General features: G+C 45.9%; 1 protein-coding gene across 3 annotated transcripts in view; it reads left to right on the top strand.

Moving 5' to 3' along the window:
- Positions 1-14737, top strand: part of MAB21L3 (mab-21 like 3) — a 28638-nt gene extending 13901 nt beyond the window's left edge. For all 3 annotated transcript variants that reach the window (XM_015463473.3, XM_015463482.3, XM_059885025.1), the window contains 4 exons: positions 1373-1664; positions 6341-6519; positions 6987-7181; positions 11552-14737. In XM_015463473.3, coding sequence (XP_015318959.2) covers positions 1373-1664; positions 6341-6519; positions 6987-7181; positions 11552-11785 — 900 coding nt within the window. In that variant the 3' untranslated portion in view covers positions 11786-14737. The remainder of the gene's footprint in view (positions 1-1372; positions 1665-6340; positions 6520-6986; positions 7182-11551) is intronic.
- Positions 14738-15355: the final 618 nt, after the last annotated feature.

The raw sequence follows: 15355 nt of genomic DNA, 5'->3' as shown, positions 1-15355 counted from the left end.
TGCTCCATTTCAGACCCGTCATCTCAAGAATCAAACTACTGTTCCCTGAGAATGAGCACGATCTGGTTGCTGCTGATTTCAGTGTTCACCCCTGAATTCTCACCGACAGGTCCCTGGGCAAAAATTATCCAGTTCTATTGTCAGAACTTTCCATGGAAAGGCGGTAGCTCCTCCAGTGTATAACTGAGTGATGGGGAAACAAACAGGGTGGAGCGGGCTGCTGTGTGATGTGGTTAACTATCATTTCCCTTTGGTGGTACCGCACCATTTACCATCGTGTTCTACCTCTTGGACTATTGGCGTGACAGCTGCTTACCTGGTTCTTGTAAAAATAGAGTTAAGTAGATTCTTAGTGTTCACCTTTTTTCCCATTTAACTTAGAATCATCTCAGTAACTCACATTTGTCTCAACAAAAAGGTTTTTGTTTCTGTGACTCTGTAAGGATTAGTCATTAAAACTGGATCATCAGTCCAAGTAAAAAAATTCTACATTTGGCAAAATGGTCTCACCTCCTCTCCACCCCTTCCCACCCTTAATTTATTATCAGATCTTCCATCCATCCCAGGTCATTCATTCTTTTTTTATTATTATTTCTTTATTTGACTGCCTCAGGTCTTATTTGTGGCACGTGGGTTCTTTAGTTGCAGCAGGCAAGCTCTTAGTTACAACACGAGGGATCTAGTTCCCTGTTCAGGGATTGAATCTGGGCCCCCTGCATTGGGAGCACAGAGTCTTAGCCACAGGACCACCAGGGAAGTCTCCCCAGGTCATTCATTCTTGACCAAGAACCAGCTCAGGAGAGAAAATTAACCACTGAATGAACAATCAGAACATCCAAGGTCAGGATCCAGCTCTACCTACCACTGACTGGCTGTGTGTCCCTGGGGAGACTTTGAACCCCTCCGAGCCTCAGGCTCCTCATTTGGTCAGTGTTAGCAAAACCCAACTCGTGTGTGACTGTGGACACGAGACAGGCAAACGCACAAGCATTGGAGTGCTTGGTATGTGCAGAATGCAGCGACTACTAGCTCCCTTCCCTGCTTTTTCTCCCCTACCCCAACCCCACCCCAAACGGCAGGTGCCTCTAGAGTTCTGGGTCCACTTCACTCTTTTTCTTGCAGATCCATGAAACCCAGGCCTCACTGAGTTAATTTCTTTGCCCGAAGCGTTACAATGGGCTAGTGGCACAACAGAGATGGAATCCTCTGCCGACAGGCGGGCAGGTGGGCGCGGTTCTGTCCTCCTTGTCACATTGCTGAGGGTTGAGTGGTTCACTGAGTGGCCTGGGTCAGCAGGGCGGCTCCCCCAGGGCTTCCGCCACCTCCCGAGTCTAGGGGCTGACACTCCCACTCTCCCCTTTGCTGACCCCAGGTCTTGGCTCCCACCCAGTTCCTCATCACAGTCCCGATGAGAGGCCTGGCCGGGTACAGGGAGGCCCGGCAGCAGCGCTGGCGCTTCTACAGCCTGAAGGGCACCCGTCTGCCCCGCCCCCTGCAGGACCCAGAGGGCCTGCAGCAGTGGCTGGGGGTGGAGCAGTTTCTGAAGAGCCCCGGGCAGTGGCACGAGGCAGACGTGAACATCGAGGGAGACATTGTGCCCGCCAAGGTCCTCCAGGTGTTCCGGAAACTGGTTGAAAACGCGATTGAGACCTGTCACCTGTCAGGTGAGCCAGTCGGGGAGCGTACAAGGAAAGTGTCTAGCATTTCTGTTTTGCTCTAAAAACAAAAGTGTCCTCTGCTTGGGTGTTTCCTGAAGCTCACGCCCCTACATGGAGGATAAAATCGTGTGCTTTTTACATCTGCCTAATCCTCATTACATGAATTAGCTCTTTTTTTTTTTTTTTTTCCTGGTGTGACACACAGAATGGAATTCAAACTCACAACACACATTCGTGGCCTTAAGTGGATTACTGCTCTGGCACAGATAAACCAGTCTTGGGGTTATGCACCCTTTCCAAGACGTGAGCTTCAAAACCTGAGTATTCTCATGAACAAGCAAATTCCTCATAAAGCTCAGATCTTTGTTATTAGCACATTTTCACCACAACACCCTCCAACTGACTGCCGTACCCCTCCGGTGTTCTGGGGCAGCACCCTGGGGAACGCTGACTTAGACCAGAACACAAAAGCCAGAAGCTATAAGGAGCCGATTATGTTTGACAACCACAGAAGCTTTGCTTTTTCCTTTTTTTATTGAAGTAGAGTTGATTTACAATGTTGTGTTAGTTTCAGGTGTAAGCAATATGATTCAGTTATAGATACATATGTGTCTTTTCTCTTCCTGATTCTTTCCCTTATAGGGCACTACAAAATATTGAGTATAGTTCCCTGTACTATGCAGTAGGTCTTTGTTGGTTATCCATTTTATTTTTTAGTGTGTGTAGTAGAGTTTTATTAAAGTCTGAAAAGGGACATAGAAAGCTTCTGACATAGACATCAGAAGGGGCACAGAGAGTGTCCCCCCGGTTATCTATTTTTTATATAGTAGTGTGTGTATATGCTAATCCCAAACTCCTAATTTATCCCTCTGTCTGACCCTTTCATTTTTGGTAACCGTAAGTTTCTTTCCTATGTCTATAGTTTTATTTTTGTATTATAAATAAGTTGATTTGTATACTTAATTTTTTAGATTTCACATACAAGTGATATCATATCTTTCCCTTTCTGACTTTAGTATGATAATCTTTTTTTTTATGGATGACTAATATTTCATTGTATATATAGACACATAGACATATATATACATCTTCATTATCCATTCATCTGTTGATGGACATTTAGGTTGCTTCCATGTCTTGGCTATTGTAAATAATGCTGCAATGAACTTTGGTGTGCATGGATCTTTTTGAATTACAGTTTTCTCACAACCCCCAAATTCTAAGCTATAGTTCATGGGATTTTCCAGGCAAGAGTACTGGAGTAGGGTGCCATTGCCTTCTCCCATGCATTATTCTAGGAAGTGTAAATTGGTGTCCCCCCTTTTTTAAAAGGGTTTTTATATTTGTAATGTGCTTACTTGGCAATTCAACAATTCCAGTTCTAAAATACATTCCTACAGATACACAAAGAAATAGGCACAAAGATATCCAGTGAAATAGGCTTGGTAACAGTAAGTAATCAGAAACCATCTGATGGCTACCGAAGGAACACTGACTACATAAATTATGCTACATCTGCCTAGTGGACTTTTAAGCAGCTTTTAAAAATAATAAAGTTTGTCAATATGAGACTGGGGACTCACATCTGTCTAGGCAACATTATTCACGCTCTATGAGTATCCTGGGGTATATTTCTCCAAGAAGAATTATGTTTGATTTTTCCTGGTACTCCCAGAAGTTCCACCTTACCTGGATGATTTGGGGTTGGAAACATTCAGGCCCTAAACACAGGAGGGTGACTAATGCCTTTGAAATTCTAGGGAGGAGGGAAAATCTTGCTTTTTGTTGCTGTTGCGTTTTATATTGAATCAACTACCCAAAGCCCACAAGAAAAATCTATTTCTCTTAGTTCCTAATTTTCCTCAAGATACAGCTTTTCCTGACCCCAGGCTTGTGAGGCTCACCACCTAGCCTTGGCCCATTAGACCCCCTCTCTGCCTCTCTGTGCTGTTTCTATACACAGAAGCTGTAAGTATCAAGGGTTAATGCCATCAGGGTATTTTAGCAGTTCTCCCACTTAGTACTTTCCTAGACAGATGTTCTTGCTTCATTGCTAGTTTCATATGAGTCTCCTACTTTCTAGCAGTCTCTTTCCTTACTTGCAAATAATGTTTTTAAACTTTTATATGTCTTAGAGGCCATGGGTTTGGAAATCTCCAATCCAATATATGACTTTAATGGAAATCCCTCCTTTTAATTTCCCTTTTAAAATACTTTATTGACTTTGGTGTTTTGCATATATTTCTCACTAATGGAGAGAAATTAGGATTAAAAAAAGAATGTGGTGTGTGTGTATACACACAGAATTATGAAAAATTCCCGTGTAACATCAGTTCAGTCGCTCAGTCATGTCCAACTCTTTGCGACCCCATGGACTGCAGCACACCAGGCCTCCCTGTCCATCACCAACTCCTGGAGTTTACCCAAACTCATATCCATTGAGTTGGTCATGCCATCCAACCATCCCATCCTCTGTCATCCCCTTCTCCTCCCACCTTCAATCTTTCCTAGCATGAGTCTTTTCAAATGAGTCACCTCTTCGCATCAGGTGGCCAAAGTATTGGAGTTTCAGCTTCAACAACAGTCCTTCCAATGAATATTCAGGACTGATTTCCATCTGTGCAACATAGTTAAATGAAAAGTCAAACTGCTGAACAATATGAAACTCCATTTGTGTAGAAAGCAAAGGATTTGCATGTACTTTTGCTTGTCTAGACAGAATAGTTCTGAAAGATTCTGTAATGGAGATAGTTAATGTTGAATGGTTTTTACACTGTAGAGGATGCTTTCATGGATTATTTAATTTAATACTACTGGCAATCCTGTTAGAGTTAGGATCATTTTTCTAACTGTTCTACAAACAAGAAACTGAGATTTAGAGAGATCAAGTAATAGGCCGAATTTCACACACCAAATAAGCAGAGCTGCAGAAGCCAGGTGTGGGCTAGGCAGGCTGGAGCTAATAGGTTTGCTTACCTCCTCGTTCTGCGCTCAACACTGTTAATAGTGAAAGTGCAAATAAGAGATTCAAACTGGGCCAGGTTGATGAGGTGCTTTCAGTAAATAATGCTGAAGTGCCAGACGTTGTCATGTTCCTGTCTGGGCGGCTCTGATGAGATACAGACAATAAGCTGTTTATCACACCCCAGTCAAGGAGAGGAGTGTTTTCCTTTTGAACAACCTAACACAATTAGTGAATGAGTTTTCATTTCCTTCTTTGAGCAAGGAAAAACAAAATAATAGATTTCGATTCAGGATGGCTCATCCTTATCTATAATGAAGGCAAGTTCAGCTCAGTTCAGTCGCTCAGTCATGTCCGACTCTTTGCTGCTGCTGCTGCTGCTAAGTCTCTTCAGTTGTGTCTGACTCTATGCGACCCCATAGACTCCACCAGGCTCCTCCGTCCTGGGATTCTCCAGGCAAGAACACTGGAGTGGGTTGCCATTTCCTTCTCCAATGCATGTAAGTGAAAAGTGAAAGTGAAGTCGCTCAGTCGTGTCTGACTCTTTGCGACCCCATGAATTGCAGCACGCCAGGCCTCCCTGTCCATCACCAACTCCCGGAGTTCACTCAAACTCACGTCCATCGAGTTGGTGATTCCACCCAGCCATCTCATCCTCTGTCGTCCCCTTCTCCTCCTGCCCCCAATCCCTCCCAGTATCAGAGTCTTTTCCAATGAGTCAATAATGAAGGCAAGCAAACAAACAAACAAAAAAAACTACGGTGTATCTTTTGAAAGAAAGGGGAAACAGATTAGAAATGAATTCTAGTCTATCAACTGGAAAATGTCCCCAGACCCATTCCTTTTCTCTCCCTCTCTTTGCTTGGTTGGAAAAGACAATGAGGGCTTCTTTCTGCTCATTTGACCCTTTCAGCCAGTGGCCATGACACACTTGCAAGTATTTTATGATTACAAGGCTTACGGTGATAAATCCCTCCAAAGGCGGGCTAGTTAATGGGTGGTGGGAACAAATACCATCCCTGAGACTGGAACTTGGTTAAGAGACAGGTTAAGCTGAACTCCACCAAAGGCAAATGAATAAGTCAGGGGTCTGAGGCTATCCTAAATGTGGTTGGATACCTGGGTTATAGAAAAATGCTTGGGTTTCATCTTATAGTAGCAAAAACTATTTCTTTTCCTTGTATACTATGCCTCGGTTGAGCCTTCTGGAAAGAGTCAACTGCTTTTTTAGAAAAGGTACAGTAAAACCTTGGGGGGAGAGGATGAAGGAGAAAAGAAAACCCCACCAACAGTGAGATTTTCTAGCAATATTCTATCAGTATTTACTTAGCTAACTGTCTCATGTTGACATAAACGTGGGCTTCCCTGGTGGCTCAGATGGGAAAGAATCTGCCTGCAATGTAGGAGATGTGGGTTCGACCCCGGGGTCAGGAAGATTGCCCGGAGAAGGGAACAGCAATCCACTGCAATATTCTTGCCTGGAGAATCCCAGAGGAGCCTGGTGGGCTACAGTCCATGGGGTCGTGCAGAGTCAGACACGACTAAATGACGAACACTTTCACTTTGACCTAAACATGCCACCTTGGGGGTGCTAGTGAAATTCTGAAAGTCGCTCCACCAATTACAAGGGGCTGGCCCAAGCCACAGCTCACAAATTCCTTCTTCAAACGCTGGTATCGAACCATTATTTGTCTTCTCATTGTCTGTCATTTACCACCAGACAGGGTCCGCATGCTAATGGACCACCTTGTAGTTCGAGTTGTCGTGGAAACCTCTGCAGGTCAGGTGGAACTACAGCTGACCCCCTCAGTGGACATCCCCACCGCCTGGTCCAAGAAAGCCCAGTGGCCTTCGTGTCTGAAGCGCTGGCCTTCTCCAGAGACAGTGCAGTGCATCAAGGTATCATCCTGCAGGGTCCCGGCTCACTAGAGGCGCTCTCAGCTTAACCACCCAGGGCATCATTGGCCGCCATCCAGCTTCGGAAGAATAATTGAGATTTCACTAGATCCCCAGAACCTGCAGGGGCACCTGGGAACCTGCTACAAATGCAGATTCCTGAGCCCGGCTCTGGGCCTGCTGAAGAGACGTGCGAGGCAGGGCCCAGAATTCTGTGTTCTCAGGAGGCCTCCAGGTGATTCTGGGGCAGGCTCAAGTCGGAGAACCACTGCCCGAGAGAAAGTGGGCGCAGCCTTCCCCGTGAACTGCCCACGTGCAAGGGGCTGGCCTAGAGGCTCCCTCAGTGTCCCCACGTGGGCGGAGCTGCCTGCCCACTGGCAGGGCCCCCACCCTAGTGGGCTGCTTCGGAGATGGCTTTCTCCCGGACCAGCCCCACCCTTCTCACTTCCCGCGGTGTTTCTCTCCCTCAGTCATTCGGGTTCAGCTTGCTGGCCTGTTCAAGCTATCACTGGCAGCTGAGCTTCTTGCGGGCAGAGCAGGTGCTGCTGGAGCAGCTGGATGAGGACGGGGGCTGCCGCCGGAAGTGCTTTCAGGCCCTGAGGCAGATGAAGGAGGACGTCTGGTGTCCGGGGACGCGGCCTGTGATCACGTCCTACCATCTGCAGGTGAGTGGGCGGCCCCAGCGCAGAGGGGCTGGGGCGGGGTGGGTCTCTCTGCAGTGTGTGTGTGTGTGTGTGTGTGTGTAGAAACAGCCCCAATGCGTGCCCACAGCAGCCCTGCCCAGGGTTCCCGTCTTCTCCTCTTTCCGCCTCCTCCCTTCCTTCTTCCGGTTCCCCTCTTCTCTTACTCCCTTTCTGTATTGCCTTCTCTGTCTCTCTCTCTCTCTCCCTGTTTCACTCAACAAACCAACCCAAGTGCCCACTGCGTGCCAGCAACCCTGCTGAGGTTCAGAAATGAATTACAGCATGCATTCTCTACTCCGGAGAAGTCTACAGTCTGGTGAGATCTTGTGAGCTGCTCAGACCTCAGGTGGATTCACATTTTCCCTCATGTTATCATGCATTCAGTCTGCACTCTAGCCCAGGTGTGCATGCACACACACACCCACACTTTGTGCAGAGGAGGAAACCAGGAAATGCTGGGGTTACCCCACGAACATGGCAGCAAACCTGAACTTCCAGGTTACAAATCACATTTTTTTTTTTAACTTTAATTTTATTTAATTATTTATTTATTTTTGATGGTCGTGCGTTTTTGTTGCTGCACATGGGCTTTCTCTAGTTCTGGTGAGCCGGAGCTATTCTTCTCACTGCAGTGGCTTCTCTTGTTGAGGAGCGGAGGCTCTAGGGCACGGGCTCAGTAGTTGTGGTGCTTGGGCTTAGTTACTGTGAGGCATATGGAATCTTCCCAGATCAGGGATCAAACCCATGTCCCCTGTAATGGCAGGCAGATTCTTTACCACTGGACCACCAGGAAGGTCCCCGGCAAGGATTTAGCATTAGACCACTATGAATGCATTCACTCATTCACTCACTCATTCATTCACCCAGCAAATGTTTCTTGAGATGTCTGTGGGCCAGTCACCTGGCCCCTGCACCTGCTGTGTGCTCTAAACACGGAGGTGCAAGCTGAGCAAACACGACATGGTCTTGCTCTTGTGTAGCTTGTGGTCCAGCAAGGGAGACAGGTGCACGTGGAATTGTGCCACGTGGGGAATACTGGGAAGGAGAGGAGCATTGCTCTAGGAGGATGCAGGGCAGCAGAACCTGACCTGGACTCAGGGATCAGGGGCTCACCCCGGGGAGAGGTCTTTTGATCACACTCGCAACTCCTCATTCTCAAAGTTCCAACCATACTTGGTGAACTGGACGCTCCTATAATACCGTGTGCATCACACTGAGGGTGGAGGTGTCTGACTCTTACAGACAGCACAGCCCCAGCCCCACTGTTACCCATCTCAGAGCATCAGCCCTTCTCCCTGACCTTCTGCACGGGAAAGCGCAGGTTGCTGGGGTGTGCTGTGCCCTTCTGCACGCTCCTGTCTGTGCCCCGTCTCATCCAGTGGATGACTGTTTTCTCGTCCCATGTTACTCTTTCACTCCTAACACAAGCTATTGAAGGGCAGCTAGTACCAAACCCTTTTATCTCTCCCAATGCTTCGTACATAGTAATTGCACAGTAAATACTTGCTGATCATGGTCATGAATGACCTTACATTTCACCCCTCTTTTCCCCCTGCAGAATCACTAGTTTTTGCTTTGCTTTCTGTCTTTTCTGATAACCTGTTCTCCCTGTCCTGCCTGAGAATCTGTTAACATCTCATTTGCACATATAGCGAGGCCTTCCTCTTCTGGTTCAGCATTCTTAAAGTGTCCCCAAGCATGTCCCCCTAAAAACATACACCTATTCTCCTGGATCGAGGATGCATATTTTCTGAAGGTAGTCTAATTCATTTGGGGGGGTTAGCTTCTTTCTTACATACCTTTCCACAGACCACGCTAGGAAGAGTCAGAGCTGAGAAGGAAACCCTTGGCTATCTCATATCACATCTCATACTCTTAACTAACCACTGACTTCATTGCTCCACAGTCAGGCTGAATAGAAATGCTTTAAGTAGCATGAGTGTTTTAGGAAGATTGAATAGGGCCACCACGGGTCTTCCTACCCTTGACTGCTCTCAAAGCTGTACTCCAGCCAGGGTTTACTTGTATTCCAGTGACTTCTAGCTCATCTAGAGGATTTCAGGGAAACTCCTTAAATGTCTTCCGTTTTAGTCTTCCTTAGCCCACCTGCATGGCATAATAAAATCGAACATTCTTAAGAGTGGGCATTTAAAAGGGCGCGGGGTTGTTTGTTGAGAAATCAAAACAGTACTGACTGCCTTTTCCTCTCGTCGTTCACTCTTGCTCCAAGGGCAGACTTCTCTCATGTGCAGACACTGGGATGGCCTTGGCTGATGGCAATGTGCTATTAAACACCACCCTGGGTGATGGCTTGAGTGTGTAGGATTCTTGCCAAGGCTTTAGTCCGGGGAAAGTGGAAGAGACTGGGTTGCAAAACAGCATCAGGAAGGATGTGCCAGTCACGGTCACCTCGTAGAAGGTTGTTACATCCTTCCCAAAGAGGCTTCCCCCACTAACAATATTTTTTTAATTGGGTTTTTAACTTTTTTTTTTTTTTGGTCTTGCCTCACATCATGTAGAATGTTAATTCCCTGACCAGGGATCAAACACATGCCCCCTGCATTGGAAGCATGGAGCCTTAACCAATGGACCACCAGAGAAGTCCCTCCCCCATAGCAATTTCATGTGAAGAAAGAACTTATCTTTCATTGGCTTATTTATGCTTAAACCTGCTCAAAGGCACAGAGGCTTGCTTATAATAGGCTTAAGTGCTTCTGTTTGCTTAGGGAGATAAAAGCTTAACTACAAGAGGAATTAAAACATGTTTTTGTATCTAGGTTATCTTGACTAGCATGAAATTATCTCCAACTCATTTACTCAAAACAATGTCCTCTAAATCAAAACACACTCAGGATCTTGCTGTGAACCTAAAACTGCTCTTTTACTTTTTAGTAAAGACTATATTTTAAAAATACTCAGTATCTAAACCCAAACATTAATTCATTATTTCACTCCATCAAAAAATGTTTACTAACTACCTGTCATGGGCCAGTCCCTCTGCTGAATGCTGGTAACATGAGTGTGAATACAAATAGGTCTTGTTCTCCACTCACATGGAGTTTGCTGTCTAGCTGTTGTTTAGTCACTAGTCATGTCCTACACTTTGTGACCCCATGGCCTGTAGCCCACCAGGCTCCTCTGTCCATGGGATTTTCCAGGCCAGAACACTGGAGCGGGTTGCCATTTCCTTCTCCAGGAGCTCTTCCCAACCCTGGGGTCAAGCCTGCAGTCTCCTGCATCTCCTGTATTGGCAGGTGGATTCTTTACCACTGAGCCACTTGGGAAGCCCTTGCCATCTAGTAATACACATAAATACACAGGAAAATGACCACTACTGTCATCATTGCTGCTGAAATGATGAGAATGTAATGAATAAATGTGATGAAGAGAGTGTCATAGGGAAGTCTAAGCTGAAGGATGAGTTTCCTGGACAAGTCGGGAAGGAAGAATGCTCCATACGGAAGACGTGGGTTGGGCAAGGCCCTGTGATAAACGAGAGCATGAAATGAGGCCAGCGTGGATAGAAGGAGAGAGAGAGAGGGAGAACACAGGGTGAGACCGGAAAAAAAAGGAGGGGCCAAGCTTTGTCCACCAAACCATGCTAACAATTGTATTTTTTAATTAACAAGTAATGGGAAGACTTTGAAGTATTTTAGACAAGAAGAAACATAGATTGATATTTCAAAAAGATCACGATGGCTACGATATGGATGGCAGTAGATAGGATGGTGCCTAGAAGAGGTGCAGGCTGACTCACAGGGGATGAGGGGTGTGACACTCACAGGGTGTCAGGGGATGATATTATCAGTGATGAAGGTAAGTGGGTGGATTGAGAAATACACAGGCAGGAGGATTGGCAGGACTTGATAGGAGGTGGTAAGGGATCTTGCATAACAGCCTGAATGAACAGCCCTGGAAGCACACCAGGTACGTGCGGCAGGGCCAGGAGTTCAGTTTGGACCTGTTGTTGTTTTTGTTCAGTTGCTAAGTCATATCCAGCTCTTTGTAACCCCATGGACTGTAGCATGCCAGGCTCCTCTGTCTTCCACTATCTCTCAGAGTTTGCTCAAATTCATGTCCATTGAGTTGGTGATAACCATCTAATCATCTCATCCTCATATGGACTGAGATGACTTTCAGATGGCCAAGTGATACCAGGTAAGGAAGTCAGAGGAGAAAGTACCAAAGAGGCAGGGAAACCAGGCGGAGGAGGCTGGGGATCCTGAATCCACGGTTAGAACCCTGGGGCTCCTGTCTCCTCCTCCCAAGGCCACGTGAGCTCAGGAACGCTCCTGAAGACACCCTGCTCAGTGGCCCAGGATGATGTCAGACACCACCTCTTGCTTCCACAGACCGTGCTCTTCTGGACTTGTGAGAAGTACCCCTATCCCAAGGACTGGCAAGTCTTCAGCAGGGGGTTCCTGCGCCTGGTGAGGAAGCTGCACAAGTGTGTGAGTCAGCGCTTCCTCAAGCATTACTTCGTGCGGAAGAGCAACCTCCTGCAGTATGCCAGTTCCTGCGAGCTGGACGCCCTGGCCCAGACGTTGGCCTTCTTCCTGAAGGACCCCCAGATCAGCCTGCCCTGATGCTGCCTGGCCTAGGACATTCTTGGACATTTTATTCAAGTTTGACCTCACTCTCCGTGGATGGTTCCTCAGTCAAATGCCAGGATCCTGTCTGGGAGAGAAGCCACAGATGGCAGTGGAAATTACATCTACCCAGCAGCATTTCAGCAGGGGAACTTCTGCCCCATGATGTCTGGTCCACGCTCCCTGCAACCAAGCAAGCCTTTCTGCCCCACTAGCTACCTCTTCTGGGGATGGCTCTCATCGGGCTTCCCTGAGCCATAGATTCTGAACTGATGATGGTTCTGAATTTATTTTCCCTGTCTCAGGCTCTGATTGTCTGACAGGGAGGATGTAGAATGAGAACCCCTGAAAGGCCAGGCATCATCCTGCTTCCCAGGAGTGGTTCTCCAGCCCACTGAGCACAGGCTCATGATTTTCCATTTGTTAAATGGGACTATCCCTTTGCCTCCCCCAGGGCAGGGCTGCGAGCCTTCGGGACTGTGCTGCTGCCCTTTCAAGGGGAAGGCGCTGGATCAACACAACGTTTATTGTTGCTTTAGTGGCTGGGGTTCGCATTCAGGATCAGTAGCACAACTGGTTGAATGATTACATCTGCTAGGTGGTTAGCATGCCTGTGTGGCCCCTGTGCCCTCCAGTTCTCCTTATGCTGGCTGGAGCTTGTGGGTCTCCCTGGTCCCCTGGTGTTCTCTAAGAAAGGGAGCATGGTTTTGATGAGTAATGGAGTCGAAGGTGGAAGTGCAGTGATCCTGGTGCTGGCTTCCCATGCTGTGGGTCAGGGGTGGGACTTCTACTTATGGAAGGAACTCAATGCTGTGATCTGCATGGAATGACTTTGGTGTCACCCCCTCTCTCAGTTTCTTCCTTTGCTTTACTTGGTTTGCTTACTTGTTCACTGATAAATATACGTTCATTAGGTACTGGGGATGCAGTGAAAGCAAGGTAGACAAGGACTCACCTGATGCAGATGACACCTAATGGTAGAGACAGGAAATGAACACCTGAAATAAATATGATTATTGCAAATGCCCCAAAGGAAATAAACAGAATACTGAAATAGAGCCATGAAATAGAGGGTGAAATTGCGAACAACTGAAAGGGAAGAAAGGGGGCCAGGGGTTGGCATAAATCAGATCACTTGGCCTTGTAAAGCTGGTAAGGAATTTGTTTTTTACTCTAAAATCAGAGGTGTGACATTTGACCTCTCCAGAAGCAAAAGGTATCATGACTTGATTTGCATTTTAAATGTTCATTCTAGAAACTGTATAAAGGGGGTCTGGGGACCCACACTAGGATGGGGACCCTGAAGACACTTGAGCCCACGTATTTGAATTTCACTGAGATCATCAAGGCCACACGTCCTGTGAAGCACACAGAGAAGGAATTCTAGGAGTTCTTGGGGGATTCAGTTTCTTCTGAAACTCATTTATGCTTCTCAATTCAAGGGAATCCCTTATTACTTAGAACATTTCCCCCAGATATATAATCTCTAAAAGCATGAACTGCTGATTTTTTTTAAAAGAAAAGTCATGTTTGAAAATGGTACAATTATTTTTACAAAAATGCTGTAAGCAAGCATGGGGTCCTTGCATTGTCACATTGGAAATCATGGTTTTAAAATATTGAACAAGCATACCATTAATTTATAGTTTTGAAAAACATGAAATTATGAGCAAACCAATATTTTGTTGGTTATTTTGCATTCAAATTCTCATATTCTTGAGAAACATCATTTTTGAGAAGGTGGCAGATATATTTTTCTAATGATGAAAACAGCTGATGGCAAGTTTTAAAACAGTCACAGAATTCCAAAAAGTGAAAGTTGATTGTACCATTGAACTGAAGTGTATGTATGTGTATGGAAAGGAATGGGACTGACATACTCCACAGCCTGATTCCAGGAGATAATTCCCACCTTTCTCTACAGTTTGTGGTTTTTTTTGAAGAAAGTACAACTATGTGCACATTCCTGGGAGTTCCTACTACTGGCCAGCAGAGGGCAGTGGGGGACTGCATATGAAAAGAGCCAGGTTCCCACCCATACAGCGCAGAGCCCAGCAGGTGTCGCTCCTCTCAGCCCATAGTTTAAACTGGCCTCTGCAAAAAGGGAACCAAGGGGCGAGGACTTCAGCTGATGCTGAATTGTTCTTTTCCTGCCATTTTGGCCAAAAAATTACCATCTTTCTGGTTAAAGCTCAAACTTAGCAACGGACTCTATGAGAGGATCGTTCATCTATTCCATTTCCTTGGATAGATTACACAGCTCTGAGAAATCTCACAATATTACTCTTTTATTCAGGTCAGATTTTTTTTTTTTTTAATTCTCCCAAACCCCTTTTTCATTCATCTCCACTCTTCAGGCGTCCCCCAACTATTTTTTTAGTGGAATGGTTGGCATTCAGAGATTGCAGTTGATTTGCTTGCATTCATATCCCACTTCTGAAACTAACTGCATGCCCTTGGCAAGCTGTTCAACCTCTCTAAATCTCCATTACTTTATGGGCAATGTTATGGGCTGGATTGTGTCCTCCCAAAATTCCTATGTTGGAGCCCTAACCCCCAATACATCCGAATGCGACTGTATTTAGAGCTAGGGGCTGTTAGGGTGGGGTCCTAATCCAATAAGACTGATGTTCTTAGAAGAAGAGACGCAGTGGACGGGGTGCAAAAAATGACCGCCCGAAAATTGAGGAGCAGCCTCAGGAGAAACCAGCAATGCTGGCACCTGGATCTTGTACTTATAGCCTCCAGACTGCGAGAAAACAGTTTTCTGTTGTTTAAGCTATGCTGTGTAAGTCTGTGATGTCTTGTTATGGTGATCCTGGGAAACTAATACATCATAAGAGAACATATACCTCACCACTTTGATGGGGGGATAAAGAGAACGATGGATGTAAAAAGCTGTTTGTTTAAAGCTGGCATGTAACCATTGAATAAACGTTTAGCATTTTAGATGCCTATTCCTCAAGTCTATTTGTGCACCTCTGCCATTCCTGATAACTGCTGCCACCCCACAGATAAATTCTTCATTGAGAAATTAGAAATCATCACAAGGAAAACATACCCATAACACTCCACATGTTCCCTAAGCCCATCTTTTCCTTCGTTACTCTTGCTACAGTATAGGAAGAAAGATCTCTCCTGATGTCTCCATGTGTGATGGGCTGAAGCCTCCTAGCATCTTGGGGTCATTGTCCCATGTCTTTCTTGTGGCGTCCTCTGCACCTCCCGTGATCATCACCTGCATCTCTTCTCCCCTTTCTCTCTCCAGCTTCCTCAATTATACATGTGTCTCCATTTCCTTACTTCTTCATACTTTTTAAATTGTGAAAAATATCATATATATGAGGGTCTAAACTGTTTGAAGAGTTATAATAAAACAAATACCAATATACTCAATATCTAGGTAAAAAAAAATTTTTTTGCCACTTCTTTAGAATTGTCCTGGGTTCCTCTTCTGTTCCTCAGGCCCCTCCCTCCTTGACATAGGTCATCGTGCTCCCAAATTCTACATTCATCATTCTATTGCTTTTCTCTAGTTTTACCATATTTCATTGAACCTAAGTCCTC

The sequence above is a fragment of the Bos taurus genome, chromosome 3 (genome assembly GCF_002263795.3).
Source record: "Bos taurus isolate L1 Dominette 01449 registration number 42190680 breed Hereford chromosome 3, ARS-UCD2.0, whole genome shotgun sequence".
NCBI lineage: Eukaryota > Metazoa > Chordata > Mammalia > Artiodactyla > Bovidae > Bos > Bos taurus.
This window is presented reverse-complemented; position numbering and strand designations above follow the sequence as displayed.